We start from the raw sequence: 22,929 nt of genomic DNA on the forward strand, positions 1-22,929 counted from the left end.
ACAGAAATGTTATAGGGATATGTTTTTGCTTTAACCCCAGGTGTGGGATATGGGGCTGCTTCAATTTGTCTACAACAGCTAATTATGATTTGCCTCGTGCTCTGGCAGGGGCCAGTTTCTGTGATTGTGTGATGTTTGGAATTCTGGGGACTCGTGAGAGGGTCTAAAAATGTCAGTGCACTGAGAAAGGCTGTTGTGGCTGCTGCTCCCCTGGCTGCTGCTGCTCCCCTGGATGGTGCTGCTGCTCCCCTGGCTGCTGCTGCTCCCTTGGCTGCTGCTGCTGCTTCCCTGGCTGCTGCTGCTGCTCCCCTGGCTGCTGCTACTGCTCCCCTGGATGCTGCTGCTCCCCTGAATGGTGCTACTGCTCCCCTGGCTGCTGCTGCTGCTCCCCTGGATGGTGCTGCTGCTCCCCTGGATGGTGCTACTGCTCCCCTGGCTGCTGCTGCTCCCCTGGCTGCTGCTGCTGCTCCCCTGGCTGCTGCTGCTCCCCTGGCTGCTGTGGTTCCCCTGGCTGCTGCTGCTGCTCCCCTGGCTGCTGCTGCTCCCCTAGCTGCTGCTGCTCCCCTGGCTGCTGCTGTCCCTGCTCTTACTGGTTGATGATTGGAGATATCCTAACAATGAATATCAAACCTGCCCAAGGAACTGGAAGCCTCTAACCAGCAGGAAGTCGTCTAATGATATCGGCACTCTCTTTCCCCTAACCTTCTTCCTCTTCTACCTAGCGGAGGAGCTGGATGGGATAAGGGTGGAGTAGGGCAGTAGGAAAAGGGAACCCACAAAATGTAGCCAAAAGTCAAGTTGCAATCTGGGAACCATAGTTCCAATCCCAATACCTTCATTGAGCAGATCACAAATGTCTGTGACTCTGGCTCCAAGGAATTCAGCGCCCCCTTCTGGCCTCTGTGGGCATGGCGAGAGAGAGAGAGAGAGAGAGAGAGAGAGAGAGAGAGAGAGAGAGAGAGAGAGAGAGAGAGAGAGAGAGAAAGCGCACACACACACACGAATTTTTAAAGTGTAATTTTACAGCTCTACATGGAACATGCATATACTACCCCTTTCTCCTGAGGTCCAGGGATCGCTGTGGAAGGAGCGTAAGCACCATCAGCAGGGCTGCTGCACGTGTGAACTCACAGTAGTCGTGACCAGAGGCAGTGCACACCAGATACTGCAGCTCAGTGAGACTGAGGCAGAGGAGTGTGCCGTCCAGGGATACATAGGAAAGCCGTGGCTCAGTCACCCACAGGAAAGAAAGGAGAGAACTCACAGCTATGACTACAAAATAGAGTAAATCCCAGCATGGAGAGCAGAACTGAGCACAAAGTCCAACACCCAGCCAAGGAGCTACTGTTAGTTACTGGGGGAGGAACGGGCTGAGAGGAGTGTCCGATGTGCCACCCACACTCCAGTGGAAGATCACACATCCAAGAGGATGGGGTGGGGGGGGGGAGAAATTCACAAAATTGAGTGGGAAGTGGGGGTGGAACTGGAAAGAGGGAGGGGATAAATACAATCAAAATATGTTACATAAAATCTCAGCTGGGCATGGTGGTGCATGCTCTTAACCCCAGCACTGGGGAGGCAGAGGCAGGTGGATCTCTGTGAATTTGAGGCCAGCTTGGTCTACAGAGTGAGTTCCAGGACAGCCAGGGAGGGCTATGTAGAGAGAGAGACCTTCTCTCAAAAAAGGGGGGAGGGGGAGTTTCGAAATGCACCAACAGAGAGCCGGTGAGCTCCCTGGAGCCAAGCCCAAGGACCTGAGTCTGATCCACAGGACTCATATGGGAGAAGGAGAGATCCATGTTCTGACCTCTCGGGACAGCTGCCCGCTGACTGCCACACACTTGCTGTGGAATGTGTGCGTGCCCGTGCACACCCCCAAATCAACCAGCCAGTAATGTATGTTGGGCTTTTTTGTTTGTTTGTTTGGTTGGTTGGTTTGTTGGTTGGTTGGTTGGTTTTTGTCCTGGCTGTCCTGGAACTTGTTTTGTAGACCAGGCTGTCCTCAAACTCAGAAATTCACCTGCCTCTGCATGGGCCACCACTGCCCGACCTCAGTGTATGTTTAAAACAAAGAACAGTACAGATTTTTTTTTTCTTTTGGAAAACTAAGGGGGAAAGGAGGACAGTAAAGGAAGAAGAGGAAGGGAAAGAAGGGACGAGGCTGGACGCTGCGACGTAAGAATAACAAATGCATGTGCCCAGAGACTAAGAGGAAGAGACAGGAGTCCAAAGAGAAAGGGAAGCTTGGACGGACGCTGGGATGGCTGAAATCTTGAGCGCTCTCTCCCATGGCCCGAAAGTGCCTCCATGGCAGGGTTGTCTGTTTTGTTTGTTGCAATATCTCCTGCTCTTAGAACGATATCAGGCATTCAGTAGATGCACCATACATGTCGACAAGAAACTTTTGTTACAAAGCCACAGAGTGCCTGCAGTTTCCAAAATGACCACCAGGTGGGAGTCTTCCAAACCTTGACGCCTCCGTGAGCCAAGCCCCAGAGCTGGCTTCACGGTGCCTTTGCTGCCTGCCACCAGCCTAGGCCTTTCAGGATGTCTTCCGTGGAGCTCACGGCTTGCCAGGCCCAGCACATGCCCTGGGCAACAACTGACCTTTCCGCCTAAGACACCCTCTTCCCTACTTCCCTCCAACACCAGCCAGTTAAACAACCCTTTGTCCTTGGCCCCTTCCGGCTGGGCCCCGAGGCTCCTGGGTTTCTTCCAGGCCCGGAGATGGGGCTGGGACAAAGGTGGGGCATATGAGAAACCGCCAAAGATATGTCCTGGGGACTTTGAATCAGCTCTTCCACTCTTCCTGGATAGAACTGTGGGATCTAACCCCATTCTCACCTTGAACCCAGCCCCCCCAGCCCCAGGGCTCCAGGAGCCAGCCCTCCCTCAGGTCCACAGGTCCAGGTGCCAGCCTCCTCCCTCAGACCCAGGGGTCCAGGCCCCAGTCCTCCTCCTTCAGACCCAGGGGTCCAGGCCCCAGTCCTCCTCCTTCAGACCCAGGGGTACAGACCTTCCCATCTTAGACCAAGGGGTCCAGACCCCAATCCTCTTCCCTTAGACCCAGAGCTCTAAGCACCAGCCTCCTCCCTCAGACCCGGGGCCCAAGGCACCAATCCTCCTCCTTCAGACCCAGAAGTGCAGGCCCAGACCTCCAGTCTTAGAGCCAGGGGTCTAAGTGCCAGTCTCCTCCCTCAGACCCAAGGTCCAGACCCCAGCCCTCCTTCCTCAGGCTAGCTCTGCACCCTGCTTTTACTCTGCAGTCCTCTTACTCCAAAGACCCCGGTCTCCCTCCTGCCCCCTTCAGTGTTTCAGTATTGAACTCAAGGCTGACTCACAGGAAGTTTTGGGGCCTGAGTCACTCCCACCTCTCAGTTCAGCCCCTCCCAGAGCTGGAAAGAGCCAGAAAATGGGACTATTTCAACTGTCCGTAGCTCCAGTATAGATTTTCCATGATCATTACTCAGCGGTGCCAGTTGGGGTATCTCCCACATTCAAACTTCCCAGATATCTATTTTTTTTTCCAGTATATTTGGAGACAACATTTTTGCCTAACGTCCATGTATGGATTTCAGATTTTTTTCTTCACTTCTGTGTGTTTTCTCTATCTCCTTAATTTTGTACTGTTTTAGGTGTTTTGTGTGCTACAGATAGGATCCAGGGCCTTAGGCTAGTGCTCTACCACTGAGCCACACCCCCAGCTCCTCACTGGGGGTTTCTAAGCAAAGGCTCTACCACTGAGCTACACCTACAGCTCCTCATTGGGGGATTCTAGTCAGGGGCTCTACCTCTGAGCCACGCCCCAGTATTGCCTTTATTCCCTCATCTTTCTTGTCTTTTTGTTTCTCTCCTCCATCTCTGTGGTCATCGTCTTCTGTTGTCTCTGCTCTCTCCAGCCTAGTTCTCGCTGACTCTGAGCTCCCGTTCTTTCTCTGTCCTTCTGTCCCGATCTCACCCTGCTTCTTCCCTAGCTCTCTCTCTGTCTTCTGATCCCCATTCCTTCCTCGGTCTGCATCACTGGCGTAGTTGTGGACGGCAGGTTACTTCCATTTCTATCTTAGCAGCACAGAGGAGCTGAGAACGATGTACAGGGACGAGAGCCACACGTGAGTCCAAAGCCACGAACAGCTCAAGCCACTCAACTGCACAGCTTCTGGGCCCCAGTTCAGGGACTTCTGAGAAATGTACACACAGACAAATATCAAGGGAGGGAGGGGCCGAGGGAGGAAAAGAAAGAGGGAGAGGGGGAGCGAGGGGCTGAGAAATCAGAGGGTCCAGGAGTCAGGTGTGGTATCAAACATCTGTAATTTCAGAAAACTGGAGGCTGAGTCATGGTAATGATGAGGTTGAGTCCAATCAAGGATGTGGAGTTACTTCCTGTCTCAAAAAACACAAACAATATACAAAAAAAGAAACTAAATCACAACACAGGTTTTGGAGACAGAGGTGAACAAAAGGCTGGGGATGTGGCTCAGTGGTAGAGCCCCTGCCTAGAATCCCCCAGGGAGGGGCTGGGGGCGTGGCTCAGTGGATAGAGCCCCTGCCTAGAATCCCCCAATGAGGTTCCCCAGTGTGGTCCAGTGGTGAGCACATCTCTAGCACACAGACTACCCCGCGTTCCAGTCTAGCAGTGAAAAAAAAAAAAAAAAAAAAAAAAAAAACATAAAGACATAGAGTGAGAGAGATAATAATACAGAGTTGTGTGCAAAGCCCAGAGATGTTCCCGGGGAGGAGGAAGCAGAGATGGCTGCAGGTTCCAGGCAGCAAGCAGGCAGGGATTCCTGGGTGGCAGCATGAGGAGTCCCCAGCTGCAGCCTTTTCTCCAAGTAGACACACGTGTGGTGTCCGGGTGTGACTGGGTGTGACTCCATCCTTCTCCAGCCATGTGTCACTGAGTGGGATCAGCATGTGTGCCATGGGGTGGGGCACCCCCACGGGGTGTGTTTCTGTCACTGGGCGTGTGTGTGTGTGTGTGTGTGTGTGTGTGTGTGTGTGTGTGTGTGTGTTTGGGAGTCTCCGGGCGTGTCTGTGTGGGTAGCATTGGTGCCAGGCATGTCTGTCCACGGGTATCTCATTTCTCTGTAGCTGGCGGGTGCATAGTCCTCGATGCCACAGGACACAGAGTGGGAAGGAGTTGTAACTGAGCGTTTCTCTGAGCTTGGGGACCGTGAGGTGAAACCCTATGTTACAAGATCCCTTTGTGACCTGTCTTGGTGTCCCCATTGTGTCGTGTGTGTTGGCATGCTTGGGAGCATTTAAGGACCTGGCACATGGTGTGTAGACCCATGTGTCTGCTTTCTTTGTTGTGTGTCCCTATTTGAATCTCTGTCTCACACAACATCCTATTCCCAGAGTCACGTTCACCGTGTGCCTTTGTTTTATCTCTTGTGGTGTGTGTGTGTGTGTGTGTGTGTGTGTGTGTGTGTGTGTGTGTGTGTAAGAGAGAGAGAGAGTATGTGTGTGTATGTGTGTGTGAGTGTGTGTGTTAGTATGTGTGTATGTGTGTGTGAGTATGTGTGTGTATGAGTATGTGTGTGTGTATGTGTGTATGTGTGTGAGTGTGTGTGTGAGTGTGTGTGTGAGTGTGTATGTGTGTGTGTGTGTGCTGTGTGTGAGTGTGAGTTCATGTGTGTAAGTATGTGTGTGTGTGTGTGTGTGTGAGTGTGTGTGTGTGCTGTGTTGGAGTAGGGTGCACAGAGTGTGCTTGTCTGTGGAGATCAGAGGCTGATATAAGAATAGCTTCCTCAATTGCTCTGCACCTTGTGTGTTTATGCACTGTGTGCATGTGCCATGATACACACAAGAAAGTCAGAGGACAACCTGCAGGGGTCTGTTCTCTCCTTCCACCATACAGGCTCTGGGATTTGAACTCAGTTAGTGCCCTTAAACCCCATGAGTCTTGTCACTAGTCCTGCACCTCATTTTTTGGAAACTTCGTCTTTCACACCAACAGGAACTCACTGATTCGATTAGAATGGCTCCACCCATCTGACTACATCATCTCCCCACTCAGGGCTGGGGTTGCAGGTATGTGCCTGTGCACCTACGGTTTTTTTTTTTTAACTACTTGTTTTATTTTAGTCTTATTTGTGCTTGAGCATGCATTCGTGGCGTGTGTGTGTGTGTGTGTGTGTGTGTGTGTGTGTGTGTGTGTAAATGTGCATGTAACACCCAGTCTGACTCAGTGAAATAGCTCTGTTACTTATATCAGGATATATGCCCACGCTGAGGGCCTTTCTCTTCCCTGAGTGTGGTGTTTGTGTGGCCATGCACATGGGAGTATAACGGGTATGTGTATTGTGCGTGATGTTGGATTGATGGTGTGCTAATCTGGACGTTGGTGTTCTTGTGGGTCCGAATCCAACCCCATCCCCTCCAAAGGGTTCATATCATCCTGGACTGTGTCCTGTGTGGCTAGAATGTCCTAGAATGTCCAACGCTGGGTAGGCGTTGCTTGCACACTTCCATTGACTGTTCTCTGTGCTAAGGTATGCAGAGTGTCAAGTGCACCAGTGTATGTCAGGATCAATGTCAGGTGTGTGTGTGTGTGTGTGTGTGTGTGAGTCCCACACACAATGATGTGAGCTAGTGTGCATTTCCTGTTTTCTGGGCGCTGGATGACAGTGTCTGCCACCACAGGTGTTTACACATATGGGGCATCTCTCTGTGTTTCACATTCACACCCCCTTGTGTGTCTGTTGACGCATGTGTGTTGTGCCTGGTGATTCTTACAAATTGGTGTGCTCAGACCTGCTGTGTATTTGTGTGGCTCCTGGTACATGTCCCGTGTGGTCGTTGATGCTTAGCTCTTTGTATCGTAGAATATTATAGTGTTTTACTTGGTTTTGGTTTTGGAAACAGGGTCTCATGTGGCCCAGGCAGACCTTGAACTCATAGTTGACAATGATTGAGACCTGCTGATCCTCCTGGCCCCAGTTTCCTAGTACCAAGAGTCAGGCATGCACCATTGCCCACTTTATGCCATGCTGGGATCTACCTCAGAGAGTCTGTGATTCAAAGGAGCCCACTAACAGCTGCACTCCATCCCTGGTCCCACTTAAAAATTATCATTTAAGATTTATTTTTTTTTATGCGCATGCATGTATGTGAATATCAGCCACATGTGTCAGGGGCTCCCAAAAACCAGGAAAAGGGCGTCATCTCCTGGAGTTGAAGTTACAGGTGGTTTCAAGCCACCCACCCAGCAAGTAGGTGCTAGAAACGGAAGTTATACTCCTCTGGAGAGGAGCGCTCACTTTCACTCGCTGTGCCTGACTTTCCAGCCCCTCCCCCGCCCCACTTTGAATGTGTGACTGCGTGAGCTCAACCTTTGGGTGGCCCCGTGTGCAATGGGACGCTGCTGCCCTGCTAAGTGCTGGCGTGTGTCACACCATGTGTGTGTGTGGTGTCTGGGTGTGGCTGTGGGTTTCTGAACTTTCAGGAGTGTGAGTCACTTCTGTGGAGGTTGTGTGGTGTGTGCTGGTGTGTTGGGCTCCGTCTCCGGTCTGTCATAGGGTGCTCTGTGGTGTCTGGGTGTGGTGGGGGTTTTAGGTGTGTACCACAGAGTGCAAACGGTTGGAGAGTCACAACCTATTGTGTCAGTGTGTCTTTGCCCACGTGGATGAACTCTTCTTCCTTGCCCGGGACCACAAGACACACCCCAGCCCCTCCTTAGTCTTAGAAGGGAATGGGATAGCCAGCCTCCCCCTACCCAGGGACCTCCCCGTCCCTCCCCGCCCTGCCCTGCCTGCTGCAGTTACCACTCCCCAGAGGGCACAGGGCTAGGCTGTGCCTTCCAGCAAAAGTCCCAGAGTGAGCAGAACAGGCCGCTGGCCTGGAAGCCAAGCTGGCTGCCATTTGCGTACTGAGAGGTGGGGGACCCTGGGCAGGAAGCTGGCTGAGCCCCAAGACCTCAGGGGCCATGGGCGGGGAGCTGGTGACTGGCCTGGGGGCCCTGAGACGGAGAAAGCGCCTGCTGGAGCAGGAGAAGAGGGTGGCCGGCTGGGCGTTGGTGCTGGCGGGAACTGGCATCGGACTCATGGTTCTGCACGCTGAGATGTTGTGGTTCCTGGGCTGCAAGGTGAGTGGGGCCTTCCACCGAGCAGGGAAGGGACGGGGAGCCTGGTGTGAGGGAGGAGGGCTGGGGTCTGCACCCCTGGGTCTGAGGGAGGAGGGCTGGGGTCTGCACCCCTGGGTCTGAGGGAAGAGAGCTGGGGTCTGCACCCCTGGGTGTGAGGGAGGAGGGCTGGGGTCTGCACCCCTGGGTCTGAGGGAAGAGGGCTGGGGTCTGCACCCCTGGGTCTGAGGGAAGAGAGCTGGGGTCTGCACCCCTGGGTGTGAGGGAGGAGGGCTGGGGTCTGCACCCCTGGGTGTGAGGGAGGAGGGCTGGGGTCTGGACCCCTGGGTCTGAGGGAGGAGGGCTGGGGTCTGATCCCCTGGGTCTGAGGGAGGAGGGCTAGGGTCTGGACCCCTGGGTCTGAGGGAGGAGGGCTGGGGTCTGATCCCCTGGATCTGAGGGAAGAGAGCTGGAGTCTGCACCCCTGAGTGTGAGGGAAGGGGACTGGGGTCTTACACCCCTGAGTGTTAGAGAGCAAAGCTAGGAGATCTTATACTCCTGGGCATGAGGGAGGAAGGCTGGCATCTTCCACCCCGGGGTGTGAAGAAGAGAGGAGAGCTGGGGTGTGAGGGAGAAAGGTTGGGGTCTGCACCCCTGGGTGTGGGAGAAGAGAGCTGGTCTGGACTCCTGGGTCTAAGGGAGGAGAACTGAGGTCTTACACTTCTTAAGGTCTAAGAGAAGAAGGCTGGGTCTGGACCCCTGGATGTGATGGAGGTAGATGGGGGGTCTGTACCCCTGAAACCTGAGCTAGTGTGATATCGTCCTCCCCCCAGCTCCCCCCAACCTACACACACACACACACACACACACACACACACACACACACGCACACACACGTACGCACACATGGGAGACAGTTCTCAGTGTTAGCCTTTGGGTAAGTGTTATCAGACAGACCACTGGGGGTCTGGGCCTTGTTGAGGCCCATACAAGGCTGATCCTTGATAGCCTAGCTCTGGTGAAGGGAGGGCTGGCAAGGGAGAAAGACGTTGTCATTAGGCGTCTCCTTGCTCCTTATCTAGCCACTGCCATTTACCCAGTGCCACCAGGCAGTGCTCTGAAGTAACTGACAGAGGAGACTGTGGGGAGTGGAGCCTTCACCCCACCCTTACCATACAGAAGTGCCATTACCCCCAGAAGGCACCACTCACCAGATAGTGGTCTACTGTGGTTTGAAATCCTTCATCCCTGTGGAAGAGGAGACTTGGGGTTCAGGCTCAAGAGTCTGCAGGAAGAGCCTCAAAAAATCTCACCAGGCAATGGATCCAAGCACTAGAGAAGTCAGGGGAGGGAGGCTGGGGGGGGGCGGCAGGCAAGAGAATCAGAAGGTTAAGCCCAGCCTAAGCTACATACTGAGTTGGAGGCTAGCCTGGGCTACACAGACCTTATCTCAAAAACTGAAATAAATCCAAACAAGGTGGGGGACGGAGAGAACACACACAAGAGAGCTATCAATCGACCTCTGGAAGACCAGGGAGTACAGGCAGGTCTTAACAAGCCCTGGGGATATTCCCACCCTGGTCAGACTTGTGGCAGAAGAGAGATGGAGGGCAAGGTTGGGTGTGTGGTTTGAGGGGGCAGCACACTTGCTTGTTCAACAGAAAAGTTGGGACAGGAGATGTGTGTGTGTGTGTGTGTGTGTGTGTGTGTGTGTGTGTGTGTGTGTGTGGTGTGTGTGTGTGTGTGTGTGTGTGTGTGTGTGTGTGTGTGTGTGTGTGTGTGTTTGCGTGCCCGCAGGTGGGACATTCTTTGGGAGAACTTCTCGGCCCCGGTGCTCAGCCGCTGTGGAGTAACAGACTGGCAGGCACATGGAGGGTCAGGGCAGGCCAGCTTCCTTCAGCCAAGTGGCCAAGGAGAGGGCAGCTACTGCGAGGGGGTGGGGCCGTCCAGAGCCATGCCAACAGGAAACATGGCTGGGGCCTGCCCGGCGCTCCCACGCTCCTGCACCACGCCCAGTAGGAGAGGTGTGGACCTGGGAGCCCAGGCAGAAGGGAAGGAGCCAGGGGGTCTTTCTCATCCTTCATTTCTCCTTCTTCACTACCTGCCCAGGCCCTTTCCTCTGACTGTGATTCTTGAAGGAATGGATGAGGCTCTCTGAGCCTCAGTTTCCCGATCTGTTCAAACGTAGCCATTAGCACCCTTGCAGCTCTTGTTTGAGACAAGCTCTCTGGTAGCCCAGGCTGGCCTTGAACTGGCTAGGTAGCTGAGGGTGACCTGCCTCCACTTCCCCATGTATCACAACACTCAGTTTACAAAAGGACAAGGCTCAAACCCAAGGCTCTGCTAGGCAAGCACTCTTCCAAGTGAGCCACATCCCCACCCTAAGCCCCCGTCCAATGGCTGCCTTGGAGACCTCCATGCCCCCTCCTTCCCCAACTCCATCTCAATCTAACAAACTTGTTTTTCACCAAAGGAAGGCACCTGCTCCTCAGGAGGAAGGGCGGGTGCCAAGGCTATAGGAAGGAAGAGACGGCTTTGGATGAGGTGAAGCAGAGAAGATGGGGCGGACAGAGACTTGGGGGAAGGGAAAGTCAGTCTACAGAGGGAGGGGGGAGGGAGGGAGAGAGAGAGAGAGAGAGAGAGAGAGAGAGAGAGAGAGAGAGAGAGAGAGAGAGAGAGAGCATATGACAGAAACGCGCCTCCAGAGCCACTGAGAAACCCTAGCTGGAGAGATGCACACAGAGAGAGAGAAAGGCCGTGCATGCATGGACTGCCCCCACACACCCCAACACACAACACACACACACACACACACACACACACACACACACACCAGAGCTGGGCAGTAGCTCAATTGGTAGAGTACTTGCTTAGCATGTGCAAAGCCCCTGGGTTTGATCTCCCAGCACTGGGCTCTGATGATGCATGCCTGTGATCCTAGCACTTGGGAGGCCTAGAAGCAGACTCGCAGAGAGAAGGAAGTAAGAGACCCCAGTCTGGGTGGTAGAATAGGAAAAGGGGACCCACACACACACACCTCGCCATGGGAGACGTGAACTGCATTGTGGGAAAGTGGCTGGTATCTGAGCAATAGGGGCTGAGACAAACTGAAAAACTGAACGGGGAACTGGGTAAGGGTGAAGGATGACGGGGGAGGGGAAGGCTGAGGACAGCAGAGCCATTGTTCAGACAGAGGTGGGGGGAGGCCCCCCAGGGGGCAGGAAACTGGCCTTTTTCCCCTGCTCAGAGGCGGGGTGCTGGCGCGGGCCCAGCCAGGGAAGCTGGCAGAGGGCCGCGGAGGAACAGGTGCACGGTTCAAAGAGGGAACCCAGACAAGCCCTGCCCTGGGACAGCATCTCCCCGTGGGCATCGGCCCATCTTAAGGAACTCAGCAGTTCTCACTAACCCCCCCCAAACTCTCTTAATCCTTCCTCCCTAAATTCTAGATGATCCCTCCAAGGCATTGCCACACAAAGAGAGGAAGAAAAAAAAAAAAAAAAAAAAAAAAAAAACTTCTGGTGCTTTATGTAGGCCCTGAACTTCCTCCCGGGTGCCCCGGGCATCCAGCCAGGGGAAGTGGTAGGAGAGGGGAAGAAGGGGCTCACAAAGCAGGGCCTGGGGCTGGGGGTGTCTTGAGGTTCGTTCCTCCGATTAGAGAAGGGCAGAATGCTGCTCTGAGACCTGAGTGACAGTCTCTCGTCTTTGCTGGAACTGGGGTTCGGGGAGGCTCTGCTTGCTGGAGATGGAAGGGGCACCCTCTGGAAGCTGTATGTCCTTTTCTAGACTTCACGCATACACAAATGAGAACTACTTTTCATAGGGAAAGAATGTGAGTTTCAAGGCTCCCCATGGTAGGAGAGTGGAGGGTAGTGAGGAACTGAGACACGGCTTAGACGATGTCCTCCTGTCTCAGCCTACTGAGGACTGGGATCATACGGGTGACCTACACACTAAACTTGAGAATGGTTCTGAGATGTGTCAGGAGGGCCTGGTTCGGGAGCCAGGTTGTTGGGAATGTAGAGACCGCCTTTCTAAAGGAAAGGAATGGGGGTGGGCAGACTGGAAGCACCGGCAGCTCACTGTCTTCTGTTCCCCCACAGTGGGTGCTGTACCTGCTCCTGGTTAAGTGTTTGATCACCCTGTCCACTGCCTTCCTCCTTTGTCTTATTGTGGTCTTCCATGCCAAGGAGGTCCAGGTAAGCTGGGCCCCGCCCCTCAGCTTTGCTCTCTATGTATCCTTGTTCTCCTTCCCTGAGATACCTGAGTCTACACCTCTGCCCGCTGGGATAGAATGAGCCACAGACAGACAGGCAGATTCTGCTGCCGTAGCTGATCCATCCCCCAATGTAGCCCCCAAGGGCTTCCTTGCCCACTTAGAGATGGAGGCTATGCCTACCCTCCCAGCTCCCAGGTCCAGAGACCACTTACGTTTTTAAAATTAATTTTGGTCCTGAGGATTGAAGTCAGGACCTTACACCAAGCCACGCCCCCAGCCCCTCATTGGGGGATTCTAGGCAGGGGCTCTACCACTGAACCACACCTCCAGCCCCTCACTGGGGGATTCTAGGCAGGGGCTCTACCACTGAACCACACCCCCAGCCCCTCACTGGGGGATTCTAGGCAGGGGCTCTACCACTGAACCACACCCCCAGCCTCTCACTGGGGGATTCTAGGCAGGGGCTCTACCACTGAACCACACCCCCAGCCCCTCACTGGGGGATTCTAGGCAGGGGCTCTACCACTGAGCCACATCCCCAGCCCCTCACTGGAGGATTCTAGGCAGGGGCTCTACCACTGAGCCACACCCCCAGCCCCTCACTGGAGGATTCTAGGCAGGGGCTCTACCACTGAGCCATGCCCCCAGCCCCTCACTGGAGGATTCTAGGCAGGGGCTCTACCACTGAGCCACGCCCCCAGCCCCTCACTGGGGGATTCTAGGCAGGGGCTCTACCACTGAGCCATGCCCCCAGCCCCTCACTGGGGGATTCTAGGCAGGGGCTCTACCACTGAGTTACATGCCTAGTTTCTTTACAACTGTTATTAATGACAATAAGAGTGTGTACTTAAATTTTTTAACATTTATTTATTTTTATGGGGGGGGGAACACTTGGAAGTCAGAAAACAAATTATGCAAGCCAGTTTTCCCCTTCTACCATGTGGGGTTCTTAGGAATCAAAATCACATCATAGGGTTTGGAGGTAAAGGCCTTGGCTCACTGAGCCATCCTACAGGCCCGAAGCATGTGTATTTTAACTGAGTGCCTCTCAGGTGCCAAACACCTCCTAGGGTGTTACTGTACATGGCTGAGAATCACTGTCTTGTATGGGAGTCGGGAGAAGTGAAAATGGGAACGGCATTGTGTCTCTGTGAGACCAGAGTTCAAAGATGGCTAAGAAGAGTTGTTGAGTCTGGAGGAGGAAAATAAACCTCCCATTAGGGGTCGGCACTATTGTGGGATGTTAAGTGTTAGGTGACTTGTGATTTCAATAGGTAGGGAAATAGTAATTATAGAGTAGAGATCTGGAGGTGTAGCGCAGAGGTAGAGCCCCTGCCTAGAATCCCCCAGTGAGGGGTTGGGGGCCCGGCTCAGTGGTAGAGCCCCTGCCTAGAATCCCCCAGTGATTTGCTGGGGGCGTGGCTCAGTGGTAGAGCCCCTGCCTAGAATCCCCCAGTGAGGGGCTGGGGGTGTGGCTCAGTGGTAGAGCCCCTGCCTAGAATCCCCCAGTGAGAGGCTGGGGGTATGGCTCAGTGGTAGAGCCCCTGCCTAGAATCCCCCAGTGAGGGGCTGGGGGCGTGGCTCAGTGGTAGAGCCCCTGCCTAGAATCCCCCAGTGAGGGGCTGGGGGCGTGGCTCAGTGGTAGAGTGTTTTCTTTGCATACTAAAGAGTGGTTTTTACCTTCACATTGAAACAAACAAACCTCACAGAGAGCAGTTCATGCTCCGGGCCCTGTTCAGTTGTGAGACCCAGGCCTCAATTTCCAGATTTGTAAGTTGGGAGCGCTTGTACATGAATCTCTGTGTATGAGCATTTATTGAGTCACATGTACAGGGGACAGAGCAGTCCCCAAGGCGTCCAAATGCTGCTTAGATGGAGCTAGATGTGGCGGCACCTACCTGTAGTTTCAGCACTTGGGAGTCTAAGGCAGGTAGATCGCTCATTTGAGCCCAGCCTAGGTTATAAATTACCTGGCGCCACAGTGTGTGCGTGGAAGTCAGTTCTCCTACAACGTGGATGCTAGGGATGGTACTCAGGGAGTCAGACTTGGTGGCAAATGCCTTTATTCACTAAGCCATCCCATAGGCCCTGACGATTATTTTTGCCAGCCGTAGTATCCCAGGGCCATAAGTGGGCAGAGCCCTCAGGGATGGGCACACAAACACTAGAAGGTCGATGGTTCTGTCTCAGTAGCTACAAATCATAGCTTATAGAACTTGTCAGTGCACACAAGAGGCACTCAGTTCGTGTAGGAGGAGTATTCCTTCCGGAAGTGGGCCAGAACTAGCCATTAGAGTTGGAGAAAGTGGAGAAGGTGGAGAGAAGACTTGCCGGTTCCCGCCTGCTTCCTTCCCCAGCCCCACGCCCCGTACAGCTATCTCTATCCTACTTTCCAGGCCCAGGGCGTCCTCCGCATCTTATCTCGGGGCGCAGGCCGGGTGTGCCACTGCCTGCCCCGCACCTGACCTCTCTCTGTGTCTGCCTCCTCCCTGCAGCTGTTCATGACTGACAACGGGCTCCGGGACTGGCGCGTGGCGCTGACCCGGCGGCAGGTGGCGCAGATCCTGCTGGAGCTGTTGGTGTGCGGGGTGCACCCGGTGCCCCTACGGAGCCCGCACTGCGCCCTGGCGGGGGAGGCCACCGACGCGCAGCCCTGGCCGGGTTTCCTGGGCGAAGGCGAGGCGTTGCTGTCCCTGGCCATGCTCCTGCGTCTCTACCTGGTGCCCCGCGCGGTGCTGCTGCGCAGCGGGGTCCTGCTCAACGCGTCCTACCGCAGCATCGGGGCGCTCAACCAAGTCCGCTTCCGCCACTGGTTCGTGGCCAAGCTGTACATGAACACGCACCCGGGTCGCCTGCTGCTGGGCCTCACGCTGGGTCTCTGGCTCACCACAGCTTGGGTGCTGTCTGTGGCTGAGAGGTGAGGGGCCTGGAACACAGGGAGGAGACACCAGAGGCTACTGGATATGATGGGGCAGGCTGCAAGGCTGGGGGCCAGCCAACATCAGGGCAGGCTCACACTTTCCATCCTTCTTGGCTGAGAAATCTCAAGTCCTTGAGGTGATTCCCAACTTCTGAGCCACCCAGAACACACACACAGAGGGAAGGAGAGAGAGAGAGAGAGAGAGAGAGAGAGAGAGAGAGAGAGAGAGAGAGAGAACGCGAGAGAGAGAGAGAGAGAGAGAGAGAGAGAGAGAGAGAGAGAGAGAGAGAGAGAGAGAGAGAGAGAACGCGCACGCAAGCGAGCCCAGGCAAATCCACCCTTCCGGCCCATAGTAAGTCCAGATTCAGACTCTGGTGATAGGGCTAATCCTAATAACTACCTTGTTGAAAGGAACAGCTTTTCCAAATTAGCGGGTACAGTAAGTGCTTGCTGAGTCTGGAAAGCAGACATTTGGAACATTTTTGCTGGGGGAATTCCCTGCTGGACCTAGCTGGTGCTTAGCAACTGTAAACAGATGGGGGCGGGGTGGGGGGTGGTAGCTACTCGATTCTTACAGATCCTCAGGGTCCCACTAACAGAGAAATCCAGTCTGTGGCCTGAGAGCTGGCAACAGGGCCTTGGGGCAACAAAGCCAAACCTCTGGAGCTCAGGCTGCCTCCAACACCCCAGTACCTCAGCCTCCTGAATGCTTGGGTTACCGATGAGTGTCACTGTTCCCGGCTCTCTACAAGCTTTTTTTTTTTTTTTTTTTTTTTTTTTTAAGAGATGTTAATCATTTTTATCTTGATCTCACTTGAAGGCCATGTAGTCTCTTTGTGGGTGTTAGATACAGGTGTAGCTTCCTCTGGATGGTTCCTGCTTCAGGCTGGGTCTCAGCCCCATCTTAGCCCTCATCCGCATCTTAGCCCTCATCCGCACACTCTTGAGTCTAGCAGCCCTGGTTGCCTCGCTGAGCTCAAACAGGCTCTAGCGCAACGGTTCTCATCCTCCATAATGCTGCGATCTTTTTAGTACAGTCCCTTATGCTGTGGTGACCCCTCCCAACCAGAAATGTATATTTCTTCCTACTTCGTAACTGTAATTTTGCTACTGTTGTGAATTGTGACATAAATACCTGATGTGCAAGGTATCTGATATGTAGCCCCTGTGAACGGGTTATTTGAACGCCAAGGGGTCACGCCCCACAGGTTGAGAACCACTCCTCCAGGCTTGACCAGACCTAAACTTGTACTTTTATAACCCAGAATGGTTAAGCATCTGAAAGAGGCCACCAGAATTTCTGGCTTTCTATCCAGATGTTTCTTGGTGTTAAGAGTGTGGCTGGAAGAGGAACAGTATGGGGGGGGGTGAACCCCACCAACACCCCCAGGCTGGGGTTTCAGAACTAAGTTCTCTTTGCCCATAGGCAGGCTGTCAATGCCACGGGGCACCTCACAGACACACTGTGGCTGATTCCGATCACATTCCTGACCATTGGCTATGGGGACGTGGTACCTGGCACCATGTGGGGCAAGATTGTCTGCCTGTGCACCGGAGTCATGGTGAGTACTGCCCCCAAGACTCTCTCCCGGCCCACTGCTGATACTCATGGCTCAGGAAACCATGGGCCAACCTAGGCCCTCCCTGACATCCCTGACAATTGTGGGTATCTGGGCACTGCCCCACTCCCCAGCCTCATTCTTTACTCAAGACCCAGATCTGCCGGGCACTTGGGAGGCAGAGGCAGGTGGATTTCTGAGTTTGAGGCCAGCCTGGTCTACAGAGTGAGTTCCAGGATAGCCAGGGCTACACAGAGAAACCTTGTCTTGAAAAGAAAAAAAAAAGAAGAAGAAAAAGAAAAAAGATATCCAGCCCATTTCTTTCTCCTCTTCAGCTTCTTCCTTCTTCCTCTCTCCTCCTCTTCCTCCTTTAAGTTAGGAGTTTGCTATGTACTCCAGGCTAGCCTTGAACCCTCAATCGTCCTGCTTCAGCTTTGAAGCATGCTGGCTGGATACTACAAATGACCTGTTTTGAGACTGTTGTCCCTTAGTCCTAGAACCCAAGGTCCATATCCTCAGATCCAGGCCCCAACTTCCCAGTCCCGTTTCTTCCTGAGACAAGGGATAGTCTCCCATCCTCCCCTGGGGAGAACTGGGTGGAAAGTCGCCATCTGGAGTATGTTTTGGGGACCAGGCTTCATAGATTCAAGCCCCACTTTGTCCCTTGCCAGCTATGGAGCTCAGGCAAACCACATGTTGTTCCTGGGCCTTGGTAGCCCCATTTGTAAAGTGGGTGCAGTCCCAGCATCCTCCTTGTGGGGTTGTTGAAAGGGCAAATGAAGAACTTCATGTTAAGGGTTCAAACAGGAAGCACAGGCACTGCTCAGTAAAAGCAGCGGGGGCTGGGAGCGAGGTGGGGGAGATGACGGTTTCGGTAATGAATCCCACACATCTGTTCTGACCCCAGCCCCTGAGCTCTCAGGGAGGAAGTGGGGGTTGGGGAACAGTTGTTGTAATGGATCCCACGCGTTTCTGTAGTTCACTGTTCCTACCCTTGCTCCTGAGCCCTCCAGGCGGAGGCAGAGGCTCCTACCTCCAGGCTCTGTCCCTCACCTACAGTCACTCTCCTTCCTACTACAAACTCCCCATCCAGTTTCTTCCACCCAGCTCCTTTGCCCTCTCCGAGGCCCAGCCCCAAGTGCCTTGGCCTAGCCCATCCCACAGGGGACCTAAGCCACCAGCTCCCAGCTCTGATGCTGCCCCAGGACATGTTGGCCATGAGTCCATGGGTGAGCAATGGTGTAGCAGGCAAGCTGGACACACACACACAGAGAAGGAAAAGCTAGAAAAAAATATTCCTGAGCCCCTTAGGGCTCCTCAGGGCCCCTCAGGGCTGTGTCATTTGACAGAAAGAGAAATCGAAAGTATGAACTATGTTATATAGACACACACACACACACACACACCATGCCTGGCTCAGAGCCTTCATTAACACAATGAGATAATAGCATCTTTTTAATACTTTTAAATTATATTTAATTATTTATTTAGGGGGGTGTTGCACATCAGGACCCTCGTGTGGAGGTCCAAGGGCTACTTTTAGAGAGTGGGTTCTCTCCTCCACTGTGAGGGTTTGGGTGGGGAATGCAACGTAGACCACCAGGCCTGGTGGCAAGTGCCTCTTACCCTCAGAGTCATCTCAACATTGTTTCTATGTTGTTTGTTTCTGGGCAGGAGGGGATGACAAAGGGCTCAGGTAGCCCAGGCTGGCTCCAAGCCTGCCATAGAACAGAGGCTGATGATCCTCCTGCCTCAGTACTGTCCCCTCCTCCCCTGGCACTGGGTCTATAGGTGTGTGTCACAGACCCTGACTCTGGAGCAGACTGGTCCTCTGTGCCAGTCTCTGCTCTGACATTTTCCAGTGGCAACTGGTGGCATTTTTACAGATACTGGGAGGACATGTCTGTCCCCCTAGAAAGGTTGTCCTCTCGTCTTCTAATCAGTCATTTAAGAAAAGAGGCATTTGAGCTGCAGGGGGAGGGGGGGTGTGACGGATGGAGCATGCCTGTGAATCCAGAACTGGGGGATTGATGCAGGTTTGGGGGTAGCCTGGGCTACATAGAAAGACTTTGTTTATTCCACAAGACAAACAGGGCTAGGAATTTGGCTTGTCCAGCATTCATGAAGACCTGGGTTAGACCCTGGGTTTGGTACTAACTGGGCATCATGATAAGTGCTTGTAATGCCAGCACTTTGGAGGTAGAGACAGCAGATCAGAAGTTTGAGATTGCCCTTGGTCACATGGTGAACTCAGTCTAGCCTGACAGATAGTTCTGTTGATGGTGGAATGGCAGTGGCTGAACCTGGCCTCTGTGGCTTCGAGAAGACTGACACTGTCACAACCAAGTCCCACAGAATCACGTTCCTTGCTTGGTGTGCCCACAGGGGGTCTGCTGCACAGCTCTCCTGGTGGCTGTGGTGGCTCGGAAGCTGGAGTTCAACAAGGCGGAGAAACACGTGCACAACTTCATGATGGACATCCATTATGCCAAAGAGGTGAGGCTTGGCTGGGGCTGTACCTCAATGGTTAGACCCTTGCCTAGCTCACATTGAGTTCAACTCCAAGCACCTTGTAAACCGGGCACGGTGGTATAGACTTGTAATCTCAGCATTCAGAAGACGGAGGCAGGAGGATCAGGAGTTCAAGATAGTCCTCAGCTATGTAGTGAGTTCAAGGCCAACTGGGCTGCAGGAGACCACCCGGTATTAAATAAATAAATAAAGCCAGTTCCCCTTAAAGCGTGATGGTTCAGTACTCAGAAGGATTAGACAATAAGATGGCAGGGAATTTGAGGCCAACCTGGGCTACAGGAAAAATCCAGTCCCCCGACTTCTAAGCCAAGTCTTCCAGACTCCTGGGCACCCCTCTCCCCTGACACTGTGTCTTCCCGTCAGATGAAGGAGTCAGCGGCGCGGCTGCTGCAGGAAGCCTGGATGTACTACAAGCACACTCGAAGGAAGGACTCCCGGGCTGCCCGCAGACATCAGCGCAAGATGCTGGCCGCCATCCACACGTGAGGGCCTCCCTGGGTCCCTGTGTGATCCGCCCGATTCTGACTGTGACTCAATGCTAGTGGCCCTGGATTCCCAGGGTCCCTCTTACTCTGAGGCAGACTGCTCCTTCCTGTCCTGGCTCTCCTCCCCTCACCCCTACCCTCTGACTTACCCAGGGACCAAGCCTAGAACTGAGTTCACCTCCCCACAGGTTCCGCCAGGTACGGCTGAAACACCGGAAGCTCCGGGAACAAGTGAATTCCATGGTGGACATCTCCAAGGTACCAGGGCCCTCGGGAGGAGGTCTCGGGGAAAGGGGCAAGGTGGGACTGAGGATGGAAGGCAGGGAGATGGACCTGTGAAGGATGGACTCTCAGACCTAGATATGGTAGTTCAAGACCAGCCTGGGCTACCTGAGACCCATCTCAAAAAAAGCAGGTGGTAGTGGCACCTGCTTTTAATCCCAGCACTTGGGAGGCAGAGGCAGGCGGATTTCTGAGTTCGAGGCCAGCCTGGTCTACAAAATGAGTTCCAGGACAGCTAGGGCGACACAGAGAAACCTTGTCTCGAGAAAACCAAAAACCAAAAAAAAAAAAAAAAAAAAAAAAAGGAAACAGAAAGGGGAGTCACCTGGAGTGGGGGGACTGAAACACACAGGTGTGCAGTAAAGGTTACAGGACTGAGAAAAAAAGCCTCCCATTCTTACAGAAGATACTGGGGCCCCTTTTAGACTTAAGAAAAACAAAAAGCTAAAAAAAAAAAAAAACCACCAAAGAACGCCAATGTTTGGTTTCGAATCATCTTTATTACTTACATGTGGACGGATACAAATTTCCTTCCAGGTGCGACTCTTATGCAAATAAAACCGGGCAAACTTACAAAGCAGCTCAAATACCATCAACAAACCCAACTTAAAAAAATAAATTAAGGGACACCGTGACAGGTGATGATATTGTTTCAGCAAAAGCCAGTTCCTGACACTGTTGTGAATCGGGTGCCCAAGGGCAGAGAGGTCCCCTTGCTGCGAAGGCTCAGAGCCTTCGCCTCCACCATCGATGGTGACGTCATGCTCCTTTGGCCTGCCTCAGGCGAGCCCTTCTTTATGTGTGGCCTTTTCTTGTTAGCCCAGCACAATTCAAACAGCCACCCTTGGCACTAAGGCCACGGTAAACACAGTCACAGACACAGGTCCCCAGATTACATGACACGTCTCCGAAAACAGGGTGGTTCGAGTCAGCCAGAATAGGTGGGCCACTATGGATGAAAGTTATAGGACCTGAGCACAGAAATCGAAGGTTCCCCACACCAAGCTCACAGACAAGGGTGGGGATACGTACTTGCCTGGTGTGCATGAAGCCGCCGGTTCAATCCCCAGCCCTGCAAAAACCAGGCATGGCAGTACATGCCTGTAAACCCAGCATTTGGGAGGCAGAGGCAAGAAGATCAGGAATTCAAGCTAATTAGGGATAAAGAGATGACTCAGCAGTTAAGACCACCTCCTGCTCTTGCCAATGAATGACCCAGGTTGGGTTCCCAGCTCCCAAACAGCAGCTTTCATCTGCCTGTACCTCCAGTAACACAGTAAATTCAGTTCCAGCTTGGGCTACAAGAGACTTTGCTCCACTCCCCACCCCCTAAAAAAGAACAGTCCTCCAGGACCAGAGAGGGCTCGGCAGTGCTCTGCTATCCCACTCTGTAGAGCAGACAGGGCTCTTCTAGGCCCTCACTCATGTTCCCCTCCCACCCAGATGCACATGATCCTGTGCGACCTGCAGCTGGGTCTCAGCTCCTCGCACCGTGCCCTGGAGAAGAGAATCGACGGTCTGGCAGGAAAGCTGGATGCCCTGACAGAGCTGCTCGGCACTGCTCTGCAGCAACAGCAGCTACCAGAACCCAGTCAGGAGGCCACATAGCTCCACATGGTGAGTGGGCAGGGACAGGGACAGGAAAAATCCCGAGGAAGAGACAGGCCAGTGCCTGATGTGGCTGTTGCCTATAGATAAGGCCACCTTTTCTCTTAAGCTGTCCCCCACCTCTTAGAACTCTGAGTTTAGGGCTGGACTGGAAAAAAAGGGGAGTGATTCCTTTTTCACTTGTCAGCCTCATTTCTCACTCTTTTGTGCGAAGGGGCGTGGCCAAAGGACTGGAGATGGAATCTAGGGTCTTGTGTATTGTAAGCAGGGGCTCTCTTACTGAGCCATGCCCCAAGCGCCTCACTGGGGGATTCTAAGCAGGGGCTTTACTCTTGAGTCATATTCCCTAACTTGTGGCTTCTGGCTTCCCAGCCCTCTCCTGCTTTTGATTGGTCTCTGTCCCCGTGCACACCTGTACTCTCCTCTCCTGGGCTTTGACACCCTTCTCTCTTTCCACCTCTAGACATTCTCTGGCTTCTGCCAACCTCCACCTCTGGCATCCCTGCTCCTGTGTTTTCTAGCCATTTACCAATCTACCATCTTCTCAGAACTCACAGAAGAACCAGGCTAAGTACCCAAGGACCGAGCTCAAGGACATGCTCCCTGCCAATTCCGACCAAGCCCCACGATAAATCACCTCAAGATGCCAGGACCCAAGTGGATCCACGTTGAGGTGCATGGACTCTGGTGGTGGCAGCCATGAGTGGACACTGAATTGGACCTCCCACGTCAATGGGAACATGGCCACCACTACACATATGCCCTCATCAGAAGCCCTTTCTGCTGTGCTGCTGTTCAGGACCCCTTAATCTCTGTTGGAGGAGGAGGTGCCTGGGGTCTAGGATGCTAGGAAGCTTCAGTTAACCGCGGGCGGGTCTCGCTGAAGGAACCAGGTCCGAGCGACGGGAGGTGCTGCCCCCTGGTGGACACCTGGGAAGATGCCGTTTCCTCCTGATTGCAGAGACTGTGCCAGAAGAGGGTACAGGGTGCTGCTCACCAATCCACCCTCATACTTTGTAATAAATGGTAAACGAAGACAGCAGCTGCCATTTCTTTCCAAACACTTCAAATTTTGCTGCGGGAGGCACCTGCCCTGTCCCCAGTCTCCGTTTCCCCAACTGTAGAGGGGTCTGGTGGCATATGCTTCTCCGTATAGTCTCACAACTCAGGAGGCTGGTGGACTCAGGAAGCAGATGGACTCGGGAGGTGGAGGCAGGAGGATCTCTGTGAGTTCAAGACCAGTATAATCTAGTCTACATAGTGAGCTC

The 22,929-nt window shown here is 53.5% G+C and overlaps 1 protein-coding gene across 5 annotated transcripts; it reads left to right on the forward strand.

The window, feature by feature from the left end:
* The first annotated feature begins 7,313 nt into the window (after nt 1-7,313).
* Kcnn4 (potassium intermediate/small conductance calcium-activated channel, subfamily N, member 4) lies at nt 7,314-22,700 on the forward strand. 5 transcript variants are annotated; one of them, XR_003946402.1, is made up of 9 exons: nt 7,314-8,083; nt 12,160-12,255; nt 14,771-15,192; nt 16,626-16,757; nt 19,140-19,250; nt 19,650-19,768; nt 19,960-20,029; nt 21,497-21,670; nt 22,125-22,700. XR_003946402.1 is itself a non-coding variant. In XM_006539563.4 (9 exons), exons 1-8 carry the CDS (start codon nt 7,925-7,927, stop codon nt 21,659-21,661), a joined length of 1,278 nt encoding a protein of 425 aa, XP_006539626.1. In that variant the 5' UTR covers nt 7,320-7,924; the 3' UTR covers nt 21,662-21,670; nt 22,183-22,700. The 5 variants fall into 5 exon arrangements, 3 of the variants coding, with proteins under 3 accessions (XP_006539626.1, NP_001156982.1, NP_032459.3); XR_391046.4 differs by having other exon boundaries at nt 22,210-22,700; XM_006539563.4 differs by having other exon boundaries at nt 7,320-8,083; nt 16,622-16,757; nt 22,183-22,700.
* Nucleotides 22,701-22,929: the final 229 nt, after the last annotated feature.

This window comes from Mus musculus, chromosome 7 (assembly GCF_000001635.26).
Source record: "Mus musculus strain C57BL/6J chromosome 7, GRCm38.p6 C57BL/6J".
Taxonomy (NCBI): Eukaryota; Metazoa; Chordata; class Mammalia; order Rodentia; family Muridae; genus Mus; species Mus musculus.